This window comes from Fulmarus glacialis, unplaced genomic scaffold (assembly GCF_000690835.1).
Source record: "Fulmarus glacialis isolate BGI_N327 unplaced genomic scaffold, ASM69083v1 scaffold47247, whole genome shotgun sequence".
Classification (NCBI taxonomy): domain Eukaryota; kingdom Metazoa; phylum Chordata; class Aves; order Procellariiformes; family Procellariidae; genus Fulmarus; species Fulmarus glacialis.
In genome coordinates, this window is record NW_009226092.1 from 10053 (window position 1) to 23081 (window position 13029).

Consider the following 13029-nt stretch of genomic DNA (forward strand, 5'->3'; position numbering starts at 1 on the left):
TATACACTACAGACCACTTTTCTGCTGCCCAGCTCATGCTGGTGGCCCCCACTGTCACCACTGAAGAGCACGAGCCAAAGCGGCAGCTCGCCTATCCGAAGTATCCTCTCAGAGACGAGTCACGCACATCTCATTTGACTCTCAAATAGGTGGAAGTCCCAGTCTGCATAAAGGAGAGTCAGAGCTAGCTGGAGTCAAATCAAAGATAGTTTTGCTCCAGTAGGAAGAGAGGCTTTGAGGAGCCAGTTTAAAATGGGACAGAAGCCCTGTGAGAAGCCCCGGACAAAAGCCCCAGCGTCACTCCTCTACCTCTCTATTGTTTCTAAATTACCAACACATTTGGGACATACAGCAAAGGCAAGGAGACCTTCTGGGCAATAGTACAAGCAATATCAGCAGGCATTTCATGTAAGTGTTAGTCTAAGAGACTCGCGTGTCAAATTTCCCATCTAACCCAGCAACACCGCTCTGCATGGCTTTCCTGGCTATTGCTTACCTCTTTTAACTTGTCCAGCTCGTTTTGCAGTGTCTGCTTGGATACTTCCACCTCAATAATTTGCTGCCGAAGGATTTCATTTTCATCTTCTGCTTTAACACGTTTCTCCTCCACGCTCTCCAGCTCATGGTGCAGTCTGACAGAAACATCTTTGGCTACCTGGTCAGAAGAGCACAAACACGTGAAGCGGATCCATGAGGAGCAACAGCTACAGTATGTCTCCTACAGTAGGAAGCATATTACAACCCTAGACAGCCGAGAGATTTTTAATTCAATTATGAGACTGTTGATGAAAGACTCCAAGCCTTCCAAGTACCAAAATGAATATTCATTTTTAATAAATAAATCCAAGATGAAAATATATTTGATTACCCATCTCCAGCTCCCTCTCCACATTATGCTAAGGCAATGTCATGAACAGCAGGAGGAAACAAGCAGATATCAAACCCGCACATCAAAGTCCCAGCATATCACATTGATAAATCAAAAGATGAAGAATTGTGCTGTAAAGTTGACAGGTCATCGATCAAAGCCGCATCCATGCAGCAGTCTCATCCACCCAAATTTGCTGCTCTAGCAGCAATCACAACTAGGCAAGAGTGATATGAAAGCACATAAATATATGCTAGCTTAGGTTTTCTGAGTCCAGCCTAACAAGAATAAGTATTTACTCCAAAAACATTTGGAAAGGTGATTCATCACACAAAACGATGAATTACAATACGTCAGCAAAACCAAAGCAAACAAACTAAAAAACCTCAATATCTCTTTCACTTGAATCTATGTACAAGATTTTTACTGAGTAATGTATCATTTCTATTATGATAAGGTTATCATTTGTTTTACATCATAGAAGAGAAAATTAGGTCTGACATTTTGAAAAGTTTGATGACTTGATATGTCACTCTCATTTCCACTGCTGGGAACCAATCATTCCAGTTTCAGAAGGTTTGATGTTTTGCATTTTTACAAAATGCAAATAATTCTAGTGGTAAGCAGTCCCTCTCTACAGAAGACATTTTCAAAACAGCTACAAGATAGCAATATTAAGAAAGACGAGTAAAGCTAGATAAGTATTGTGCCTATACAAAGCTTAACCTTGATGGAAACGTTTCTGAAAAATATAAAAACTATTTCGATATGAACATAATTTTTACAGGAATTTGTATTTTTATGGGAATAGCATTTTGATTCTCTATCTGCCTTGCTAAAATATAACAGTCTGTTCCTCTTAGGAGTAACTCATTAGGCACTAAGAAATGCAACTTTGACTAAGTTTTTTTCAGTTATTTGACATAAGCATGAAGAGAAAAGGAAGGAAATGGCATGAATTGGGAAAAGCATATCAGGTTTTGTTTATACAGTTTTGCAAAGCTAAGGTTTTCAGTAAAACCAGTAAAACAAAACCCTTTAAATCTTTCAAATGCACAAATGTAACTTGACTGCATTTCTTTCATTTTGAATCTCAGCACATGTTTTTTTACTCACAAACACATCTTTTTATGATGATAAGCTGCATATTTGTTCTCCACCTCAGAAGAAGGAAATTGGTCCTGACATTTGGAGAACTACTGCCTGTTTCATGTGTCACCCTCCCTTCCATTGCAGGGAGCCAAATCCCGGTCTGCTCTCTTTTGCTGTGAATATGAATCTCTCACCCACCTTTAAATCTTGTTCCAGGCTCCTAATGAGCTCTCCATCCACATGGCCTGTTTGTGCAACTTTCAAGCTTTTCTGTTCCGCTTTCCTGAGACGATATTGCAGAATGCGGCAATTCTTGTTTGCCCGGTCCAGCTCTCGCCGGAGCTCCTGCAGCTGGTAAACATCTTCCTCTAAATAGCTGTCACGCATTTCTTCCATTTCAGCCCGAAGTTCATCCAGCTCATCCTGTGAGAAGTCAAAACAGTGCTCCATCATACCTCTAAATCACACCCGTGGGAGCAAAATAGGAAACATGCTCACTAGGATACGATATCAATGAAGTGATACAGATTGCAACACGCAGCTCCAGAAGTCACAGGAGCAGAAGTTTTATCCCAACATTGACTAATTATGCTGAATTAAATTAATGGATACTTGTTATATTTCTTACAATTGCTTTAATAATTAAAAACCAACCAGATGCTTATCTGTCTCCTGAAACTGGTAACACTTTCATTTTACCATCTCTAATTAAAATAAAAAGTGCGTAATACTTTGCCACCATCTGAACCGATTCCGTGCTTTATTTAGGCTGCAGTAAACCTACTTAACCAAGTACCTCAGCATCGCTGTGTAATGTGCCTTTTTAACAACCAGCACTTCCTAAAAATGAAATTGTCTCTTGAAAACTTTAACGAATCTTTACACCAAATACCGAACTGCTCCATATGAAAATGCTGTCCCATCTGAGCCTAGCACCGTGCACATGCTTGATGACAGATGGGTTGGGTGTGGGAGAAAGTGGGTTTCTGTTGTGTGCACACACATTTCAGTAACAGGACCACAGGGCCAAAATAAAACCTGTGCCCGTGGGAATAACCTGGTCATTCTTTTCTGGGCATCATGAACTGCCCCAATTCTACATTATACCATGAGCAGCACATGCTCTCTAAAGTCAGATTTAAAGATTTACGGCTGAACAGGATAAGCTCTATCATTCCCATTTGTTTAATCTGTGCATGACTGAAGCTCCAGAGCTAAAACTCTTACAAAGGTCTTCCAAGCACAGGGGTACAAGCCATTAAACTACTGCGTGAGAGGAAAACTATGACTCTACTAACTTTGAACAAAGTTGGGAAAAAAATCAAGAAAAAGAGCCAAGAGGAGAATATTTGAAATGAACTATTAATTTTTAAATTGTTTTCTTTAAAATTGCATTTGATATTATAAAGACCAAATTTTCTGTGGAAAACATAGCTTAAATAAGATTCAAGGAGAACTTGCACCAGGGCTAGCTGCACTGTCACCTCACTTCAGACCTGTAAATGACACCTGAAATACCAAGAATGCCTGGAGAATATTTCACACTTGTATCAGGTGGAGAAGACACCGCTATGGAGTTAGCTCCCTTGACAAAGCCCCCCCCGAGGCTGGACCATCCCTGTCCCGTACCTCCATGAACACGTCTGCCTACATCCCCCTGGTAGTCCTCTCAACCATTCCCGCTTCCCATGGCCTAACTGGATGAACGGTCCTGTTTTTCCCTGTATTCATCTTGCTCCACTGGAGCTTTAGTAACAAATGAGGGACAGGTCTTGCCTCTGAGCACAGTCCTGACCAAAGGAAGACGTGCCAAACTTCTTTAGCCTCATTAGCATAGTTATGTTAGAACTATAGTGTTACTCCTACCAAAATCCGATCCACGTATAAAATCCAGTATTTATACAGCTATGTTTTAACTTCAGTTAGTTGAGCCAGTATAAGTCAAATTGTGGGTAAGCACAAGGCTTGTTACTTCCAAAATGACCACTCTGGGCTCAGCAGCGAGGCTTTGCTCCACCAGTACAGCCCTCCCAGGGCTCTACACGGTTCTCCCTAGATGCTCAGAAAGGACAGACAGGTTTTCTTACAAGCCCACTATATCGCTATACATTCTCAATATATTCAGATTTCTGCTGTAGGGGCATCCTGTCCCACAGTCTCCCTGGGACAGCTGCAGGAGGAGGAGATTTGTATGGATGGAGAAGCTCAAGGGTTATTCCCCAGTGAGCTGGATCATGCTCGCGCCATACGCTGTCTGAAAAGGAATAGTGTAAGCACAGTAACAGAAGTTACCCTTCCAGCAATGACATCCTCAGAAGTTGCAAATACGTTAATTAACCACAAACAGCAGACTGCGAGAAGCAAACGAGCTCTGCAGACCAAACTCAGCAGGATTCTTTCAAAATAATTTACGGTCCAGGCCCTATCTACTCCTTCTCAGGGTATAGCCAAATACTCTAGCCAGTTTACAGCCAACACACTGGTGAAGTTTTGATAAATGATTGATATTTTTAAAAAGAAAAACATAGCAATGTATGCTTGAGTGAATTGGGGAGGAGACCTGCTTTTCTGTTTAATGTACTCACTTTTTCACTATGCTTCACATTTATAGACACTGTCAAGAAGTAAAGTAAAAGTTTACCCACTCAAGATGGAGATGCAGAAGTAAGTGTCAAGGTTTCAGAAACTGGTTAGAGAGTAGCAGTGGCTTTTGAACCTAAGAAAAGGAGTATACTTTTGTGCTGCCAGTTTATTAACTAGGTATTTTGGCTAAGGTACTCATACCAAAAGTACAGTCTTTACCTGTCAGAGCTAACACAGCCCTCTGAGATGAACAGGACCAGAGTTATTGCTCAGGGCTGTCTGCAGACTCAGGAGTTGAATCTACCTCAACTAGATTTAAGTTCAATTAACTTTTAATATCATCTTTAGAATGCTAATGTTAAATTAATAATTTGGTTGTAAATTCAGAATTTTGAAACACAAATTCACAATAAAGGAAAACATCTGTCATCACCAAATTAATGGGATTTGGTTTATAATCTGATGTTTATCTTTAAGAACTGAGCAATGGCTTTCGTGTATTAAGTGGCCAGCAAAGAGCAATTATAATGTTACGGCTCATCTCTTAAACTTCCTTTTTATCTATATCAGGTTTTGGAATTAGTAAATCTGGCTGGTTTCTAAAGACAAATAATACACAGTATTTGACTTCAAAGCATTTATTACAACCAAATTTGGAAAGTGAAACTGTTGTTTAACCCCAGCCAGCAACTAAGCACCACACAGCCACTCGCTCACTCCCCCTCTGTGGGATGGGGGAGAGAATCGGAAGGGTAAAAATGAGAAAACTCATGGGTTGAGATAAAGACAGTTTAAGAGGGAAAGCAAAAGCCACGCACGCAAGCAAAGCAAAATAAGGAATTCATTCACCACTTCCCATCGGCAGGCAGGAGTTCAGCCATCTCCAGGAAAGCAGGGCTCCATCGCACATAATGGTTACTTGGGAAGACAAAACTCCATCACTCCAAATGTTCCCCCCTTCCTTCTTCTTCCCCCAGCTTTACGGGCTGAGCATGACGTCATATGGTATGGAATATCCTGGCCAGCTGGGGTTAGCTGTCCCAGCTGTGTCCCCTCCCAACTCCTTGTGCACCCCCAGCCCGCTCGCTGGTGGGGCGGGGTGAGGAGCAGAAAAGGCCTTGACTCTGTGCAAGCACTGCTCAGCAGTAACTAAAACATACCTGTGTTATCAACACTGTTTCCAGCACAAATCCAAAACACGGCCCCATACTAGCTACTGTGAAGAAAATTAACTCTATCCCAGCCCAAACCAGCACAGAAACTCAGATAATTTTAAACAATCCCTGAAGCAGTCATCCCATTGAAACTGAATATTCCCAAATCCTCTCAGTGGGCATGGGAGTTCTCCCAGCCTTAAGAGTCACTTTGTCTCCGTTGGAGACTTGAATCCAATGTCTTTCCCCCCACCAAAGAAGTTCCCCAAAGAGCTGCAAGCATTGGCATGAGCTATATTTCAGGAGATAGGCCTGTCTTTTACCTCCAGGAAAACTGAAGTTTTCTCAATCTCCCTTAACAGCACAACTCTGACTTTGCAAGTCTGTGATTTTTTTTGTTATGCTTGCCTCTGGCTTTGGTTATAAATATGCAGTTTGCTTTTCTCTAGTGTAATTTTGCAGATAAACTAAAATTTAGGATACAATCAAGAAAGCTGTACTTTAAAAGCTCGCACAGTTCTCCTCTCAGATTTTTTTTTTTACTGAATTGAGCTTCTTTTCCACACTTAATTTTTTTTCTACTCCCAAAACTTTCATATAGAGATCAGACTGTGTCCGAACCCCTTGTATTTAGGAATACAGCATCCTTTGGATGAGCTTTAAAACATGGCAACATACATGCAACCACAATGAGGGCACAAACAATTTTGACCGTATAAGGAGCAGAAACCTCACCGTACAGGCTGCACGCAGCGCCAGCCCGCTTTGTGCTGTATTACTGCAGTGCCTGGGGCTTGGACCTACATAGTCTGTCCAGCCCAGGGAGGAAGAACCCTGGGACAGATTATATCTTTTTGAGCAGCAAGATGAAGTCCTGTTTTTATATATTAAACATATAAATACAGGAGCATGTCACCTCTGAAACATCAAAATATAGGAAAATTATATGTGGTTCAGATTTTGTATGAGAGCACACAATTATGGGTGCAGGGATAATCTTTTACTAGTTACAGAAAAGACATAATCTTGTTCTCAATACAGGCCACAAAACCAGTGGCAAGGGTGTCGATGCTTCTGGTTCATAACAGCTTATTCTCCTTGGTAGATACTTGTGATTCTGCCATAGACGCGGAAACCTCGTGTTAGCATCTCCTAAGTCAGAGCTGTTACGATTACACCTACAAAACCAGGACAGCTTAAACTCCTCTTCTAAAGTGATGCGTGCACACAAAATGGAGGAAGCTAAGTTAAAGACCCAGGGAAGTGGAAATTACAACTGAAACCATGATGGTCCTACTTACGAAACCGGCAAACCTACCACTTTGAAGGAAAATATGTCAATCATTAGTGAAATCAAAGGTAAATACAGCAAAGTCAGGACCTTAAAAATCCCAAACTCAGTAATTTGCAAAAAAGATGCTTTGGCTGCGAGGCAGTTGGAAATACTAGATAAACCCAATCCCTGACTTCATTAAAATGTATTGTTCTTATTACTATTATTATTGTGAGTGAGAATTAAAGCTCTTTCTCTCAGGAGGTATTAAGCTTCATACCGTGGACTTTAATATTGTAAAACTGAAGAAAGAGATCAGAATAGGCACTTAAAAGTAATTAAAACAAACAAGTAAGAAAGCGGCCATCCCTCTTTGTGCATCTAAAAAATGGAGAGCCTGTTCCCTTCCTTAAACAGGGAGGACCTGCTCCAGCATCCCAAAGTGGCAATTGAAATTGGGAGGTTAAGTGCTGGCATAAGAAGCTTCACTTTGCTGTACGTTCCTGTAGGGGATGAGAGGCTCCTCTTGATCCCTTTTAATTTAGTGGTAATTACATTATTACTTTCAGTAAGAACAGCACCAGGCAGAGAGTCCTGGAAGAAAGAATATTGTTTAGGAAAAAGCTAAACTGCTTTTGTTTCCAGATGTCACCCTGGTCATCAGAAAGAACAAACGGAAGTGTGGAAAGAAAATAACTTTCTAACTGGCAGCTCTTTCCAAATTTGCAGTAGAAATCCAAGTTGCTCCTGCTTCTGAGTCTAACCGCTTATGGATTCAAGTACTTGGCCCAAATGACTTCCTAAAGGCCAGCTATTTGGGGTCCAATAGGGATCACTCATCTGAGATTCACGGGGTGGCTGTATGAACACGGGGCCACGCTTAAATAGCTGCTACATTTGCAGGGTTCCCTTAGACTTCAGTGCAAAAGCAACAGAATTAGGATTCACTGTTTCCCTGTCAGTCTACCGAGGCAAGGTGAATTGGCTGAAGGGGGAAAGCCTGTGTGCAGTTTACATCGCTGTGTAGCCCAAATACATACTGAGGGCTCATTTCACATCTGTACTGTGCAAATTGAAGACTTGCCTGTCAGAAGAGAAGCCATTATCTCATTAATACCTTTACTGATGTCATGCTTGTTTATTATTGATTTAATTTATAATGAAGTATAATTAAGGGTAAATTATAGGAATATGCCTTGTTTAGGATTCTTAAAAAAAAAAAAGAGAGAGAGAGAAAAAGAGTCAAGCCATGCAGCTATTACACTAAGTAACCCATACTCATGTGAGTCATTCCCACTGAAACGACCAGGAATACTTGCACAACTGACGGGCTGTGTCTACCCAGCTTGTCTGGTTGAGATCCGTAATGAGGTTTGAAAGTAAATTTTCCAATCATCCCCACCGACTGCACACTCATTCAGCCCACAGAGCACGCAAGAACCGGATTCCTTCTGAAATAAAATAAACAGAGACCTACGCTCCAAAGGTGCACCAAATGTGCTCCAATTACTCCGGAGTCCTCTGGACAACTGTAAAACACATGCATGACGGGGATGTTACATTCAAGGGGCCAGACTAAATACAGTCCAAAGTAAGACCCCTTAACTGCATATAAAGATGCACCAGCTGTGTCTAGGTCAGCCTGCTGATCTACCCTCACTGAGCTGAATTACTGGCTAATATAGAAAAAGCTCTTAACTCAGAGCATGAATAGAGACTAAAAACTGGAACCCAACCACGAGTCAAAAAAAAAAAAAAGATATTTTGGAAATTACTACCAGGGAGAAATTACATGCAGAAAATAGCATAAAAGGTGTATGGATACCGAATTCATTACTATGCATTTACAGTTATGTATATTAGCAAACTGAAAGTCTTTAGGCTCCAGTGAATTAGAACGCATCAGTGTCCACAAGTTATATACTAACTTGGAAACATCTGCAAACTAGCAAGACACAAACGTACAAAACCAATAAACTGTACAGTATTTAAGAAAATGCAAATGAAGGATGAAATTCAGTTGTCTATGTAAAAAATGTAAGTATTCATTAATTTAGCCAAAAGTCATATTTATAGATTATGCCAGTACTATTGTCTAAATAGAAGGTTATTTAATATACATTAAATCAAATGAGGGGAGAGTGAGGAAGGGAGGAAGGGCGGAAATTACAGTGGGTAGCTGCTATTGCGCTGGCGAATCCAGAACTTCTAGAAAGTCCTTGATAAATCTAAGATTCATGAACTGTGACTTTACGTAATCTCTGTTTTCGTATTTTAACTATCTCAAACTGTCTGTATGTAGGAGATGATGCTGCTGCTAAGGAATAAACACATCCCCCATACTACCTTCCAGCAGAACTGCAGTAGGGATGAATATGCTTTAAAAGGCTTTGGTTGGGAAGAAAGCAACAACCATTATTTTTGCCTCTTGCAAAATATGTTAATGAGCCTAAAGTCCCTGGGCTCCTGATATTATTGTTCAGCTCTCAAACCAAACTACTTCACAAGTCGTGCACCGATCCGATGTTGTTTGAAGCTTGTGCACAAAACAAGATGAGAACCGAAAAATCGTAGGACCGTGAGCACCCGTTGACTTCAGGGCTGGTTTAAGTTTGCAGGATGCGAGAGTGAGAGCAGCGTCTGCCAGTTTCTCAGCTTCCTTCAAGCATGAGCCCCACTATTGTTTCAACACGCTTCCTCGACTGGGGCGGTTGAAGCCATTCGAGCAGTAATCTGGCTGGTGCAACATTGATATCATCTATTGAGGGCCACCAAGGGAAACCATTGCCTGGTGCCTCACGCAGCTAATCCCCTCCAGGCAGCGCAGGGGTTGACAGGGACACAGCTGGGGCTAACAAGGCACATGGCCTCGCTATTCTTCCCCAAAGTGACATCTCCTTCCGACAGCTGACCGTCCCTCTGGCCGGGCCCGGCCACGCGGGTTTTGTGCCCCGGGCAGGGTTATCGCCTCTGTTCTCCTCGGAGCCGCCAGTCACCAGGTGGGAAAAGCAGCGTGTCAAGCAGAGATGGGGGATGAGCTTTGTTTTGCTAACCCTGGTAACCCTCACTAAAGAGAAAAAAATTGGTCCCATCACTTCGCATCATTTTTGCTCTGCAAAACCCTTTGACGTACACAACTCCCTCCAGGTTAATAAAAGAAACGGTGGTATTACTCCTCATGAGTTCATCTCAAGCCTACAGATTCGAAGATCTACAGTTTCAAGGGGAGCTGAGAAATACAACGTAACCTCATATGACACACACTGTGATTTTAAATAAAAATGAACATCCTTTACATGTATCAGAGTGGAATAAGGGGCCTGCAGTGGCCCCTTAATCAATTCATATCCAGCATATGTCTCAGATAAAAATGAATATAAGAAAGAATAAAGACAAAGCAAGATAAACAAGACGATTATCTAATAAATCCAAGATAGTTTAGTATATATTTTTGTGCTAGTCCACACTGTTGCAGCATTTCTGGCGTGTTGAACTTACACCAACACACGCACAGAGAGAAGGCCCGGTAAAGCAAAGCAGAGCAAGCACCAGTTTCGTTTTCAGGGCTGTACGAAGTGTCACGCCTCACGTAGGAGGCTGCTTTCACATCGTGGCCATGAAGGATGTAAAGAGAAAAGGGGCATGTGTCACAACTAAAATACCACTGCTGTTTCTGCTAGCGCGTTTATTTAATTAAAACAGTCTGAATTAAACTTTGGCCGAGATAAAGCAAGAACATTTTTAATTGCTAAAATTTGGGCCCTCCTGCTTAGGATCCCTCTTCCTTTAGAGGGCTCTGCACCACAAAGAGCTTCTTTCAAAGTTTCCCAAGGACTTGCATAGTGCATGATGCTTCTCCACGTGCTGGAGACTTTAAAGTAATCCTGAAAAACAACCATTTGTGTGGGCAGTATTTTGCTATTACTAACAGGACTGGCTAGCAATAACTAAAACTTTACCTTCCGCTAGCACTTACCGATGACCTCCTGGCTCCACAGAGTCAGGCACCATGACATAATTTCTCTCTTACACGTCAACAAATAAGGGATACCTTTTAAATGCTGCTGTAGTATTACAGTCTTCCCCCATAGGTAGCTGAAATAAGGTTACGCAAGAAATATATGAAACTGAAATCAATGATGAAATTTCATAGAGGTAGTAGAAGAGAGACTTCCCAATGTAAACACTTCTCCTCAGCCACTTCACCTAGAGACTTAGCTTTACAGATAGTTGGCCACTGCTGGAACCAAAGTCTCATCTAGGGTAAGATCACGGTCCCTGGAAATATATAAGGTGGTAACTTGGTACCAGGTTGAGATCTGGCTCACAATATATGAAGTCTGAGACGTTTGCAGCACCAACAGTTTGCTTTGCAAAGGCTTCCATGGAGCATTCTGGGAGACTTTCTAGCACTTCTTGAGTAGAAATAAAATCTTTAGCACTAAGTCTATGTATATATATACACATACATACACTATGTTCTATTTCCCAGACACGTGAAAGACCTTCCTATGTGAATGATAAATTTCCCTGAAACAGGCTTTAAAATTGTGTGCACTTACTGTTGCACTCCAGCTGCAGGGAGGGATAAGGAGGAGTGAAAACTACAAAATTCGGCATATGGCCACACTCAGGAAATTAAGAGTTTCTTCTGGGATTTATCTAATCATTTGTCTATTTACAGCTGACAGCTTCCCCATTATCCCTTAGCCCCCTCCAGTTAAAGGAGAAAGACAGCTCGCTCCAATACCAACCAAGAGAACTGTGTTGTAAAAAACGCGAGGAACAAACCCACAAGTAAACAACTCAGGCAATGCTGTGGTTTTAATTTGCAGAAGGTTTTTATAGGTTTCCCTAGGAAAGGAAAATTAAGTCTGGCAATTCTCCTGATAACTTTTGTGCCACTGGGCTGTTTCCAACCATTTCGAGAGAGGAGCAGAACTGCTAAGACTTCATGCACCCGGGTGGCCAAGGAGAGCAGAAAGACCATGTATTCATTCCCCTCAGAAGGGGCAACAGTGTGAGCTCGTGGCTTTCCAGGCACCAGCACATGCTCACTGGAAGTCAGCTGAGAGGCAAAGCCCCAAGAAACCAGTCTGTATTATCCTACTGGTCTCAGAAATACTTGTAGCCTGAAAAAGTCATAGTCCAAATCAAAGAAGGGTTGGGACACAATTGCTGTAGATGATGAAGACATCAAGGTGAAAGACCTGAAGACACTGTTGAGAAGTTTGAAATTATGTGGAATAAAGTTCTTTACCTAGGACTTGCCAATGCCAATCAGGTCCCATGATCAGAAAGTCCCTCAGGTGGGACACCCTAACAGTGGTCAGTCCTAGACAATTCAGACAAACTTTTTATTTCAGTTTCCCATAGTTAAAAATTACTTTTAATATGAAACAAGAGGCTTAACACATTCTTCGTAATGGGTTAAAGTTTAAGTACTATAATTGTGCAAATGCTGTAATGCAAAGAGATGCTCCTGGGCTTTTGGCCTCCATGACTTCTAATGGCAGTGCCCAGTTTACCTACTCCTAAAGCAATTCCTATTATCAATTCTGATTTCATTACATCTCCTCTTGTTTCTGGGCTGTCAAGTAGAACAGAAGCTTCTGATAAAGATTCTCTATGCTGCTCATCATTTTATAGACTATTACATTTCCCTGACACACTCTGGAGTTTTCCATCCAATGACCGCTACAAAAGCTTTGCTATGCGCCAATAATTTTTATTGGTCTAGCTGTGTTACCCTTTTCTAGATGACCAGCAGTGCCCACAGTATTTCAGGTACACCCACTGATCTGTGTAACAGCTATAGATGTATAAAACATTGTAATATTTTCTTTGTTATTCTCTGTTCAGTTCCCACTGAAATCCAACATAATTTTTTCCTGCAGTTTCACATTGAGCAGAGATTTTCATTGCTCCTTCTCTCATGATGCTCCCGAGTTAACGCAAAGCATTTAAAACCCAGAAAAGTGCATACTCAGTCCTTCTTCTCTACAAGTGCTTCAAATTTTCAATATTGAGATTTATTTCCCATCCTCTGCCTCCATTTT

At 41.4% G+C, this 13029-nt stretch overlaps 1 protein-coding gene across 1 annotated transcript; it reads right to left on the reverse strand.

Annotated features, from left to right (window-relative positions):
- Positions 1-496: 496 nt before the first annotated feature.
- On the reverse strand, positions 497-2410 carry LOC104080315 (microtubule cross-linking factor 1-like; the record flags this gene model as incomplete). The annotated part of the gene is made up of 2 exons (XM_009582674.1): positions 2159-2410; positions 497-655 (listed from the first exon to the last, which is right to left on the reverse strand). Coding segments are annotated over exons 1-2 (411 nt in total), but the record flags the coding sequence as incomplete, so codon positions are not given.
- Positions 2411-13029: the final 10619 nt, after the last annotated feature.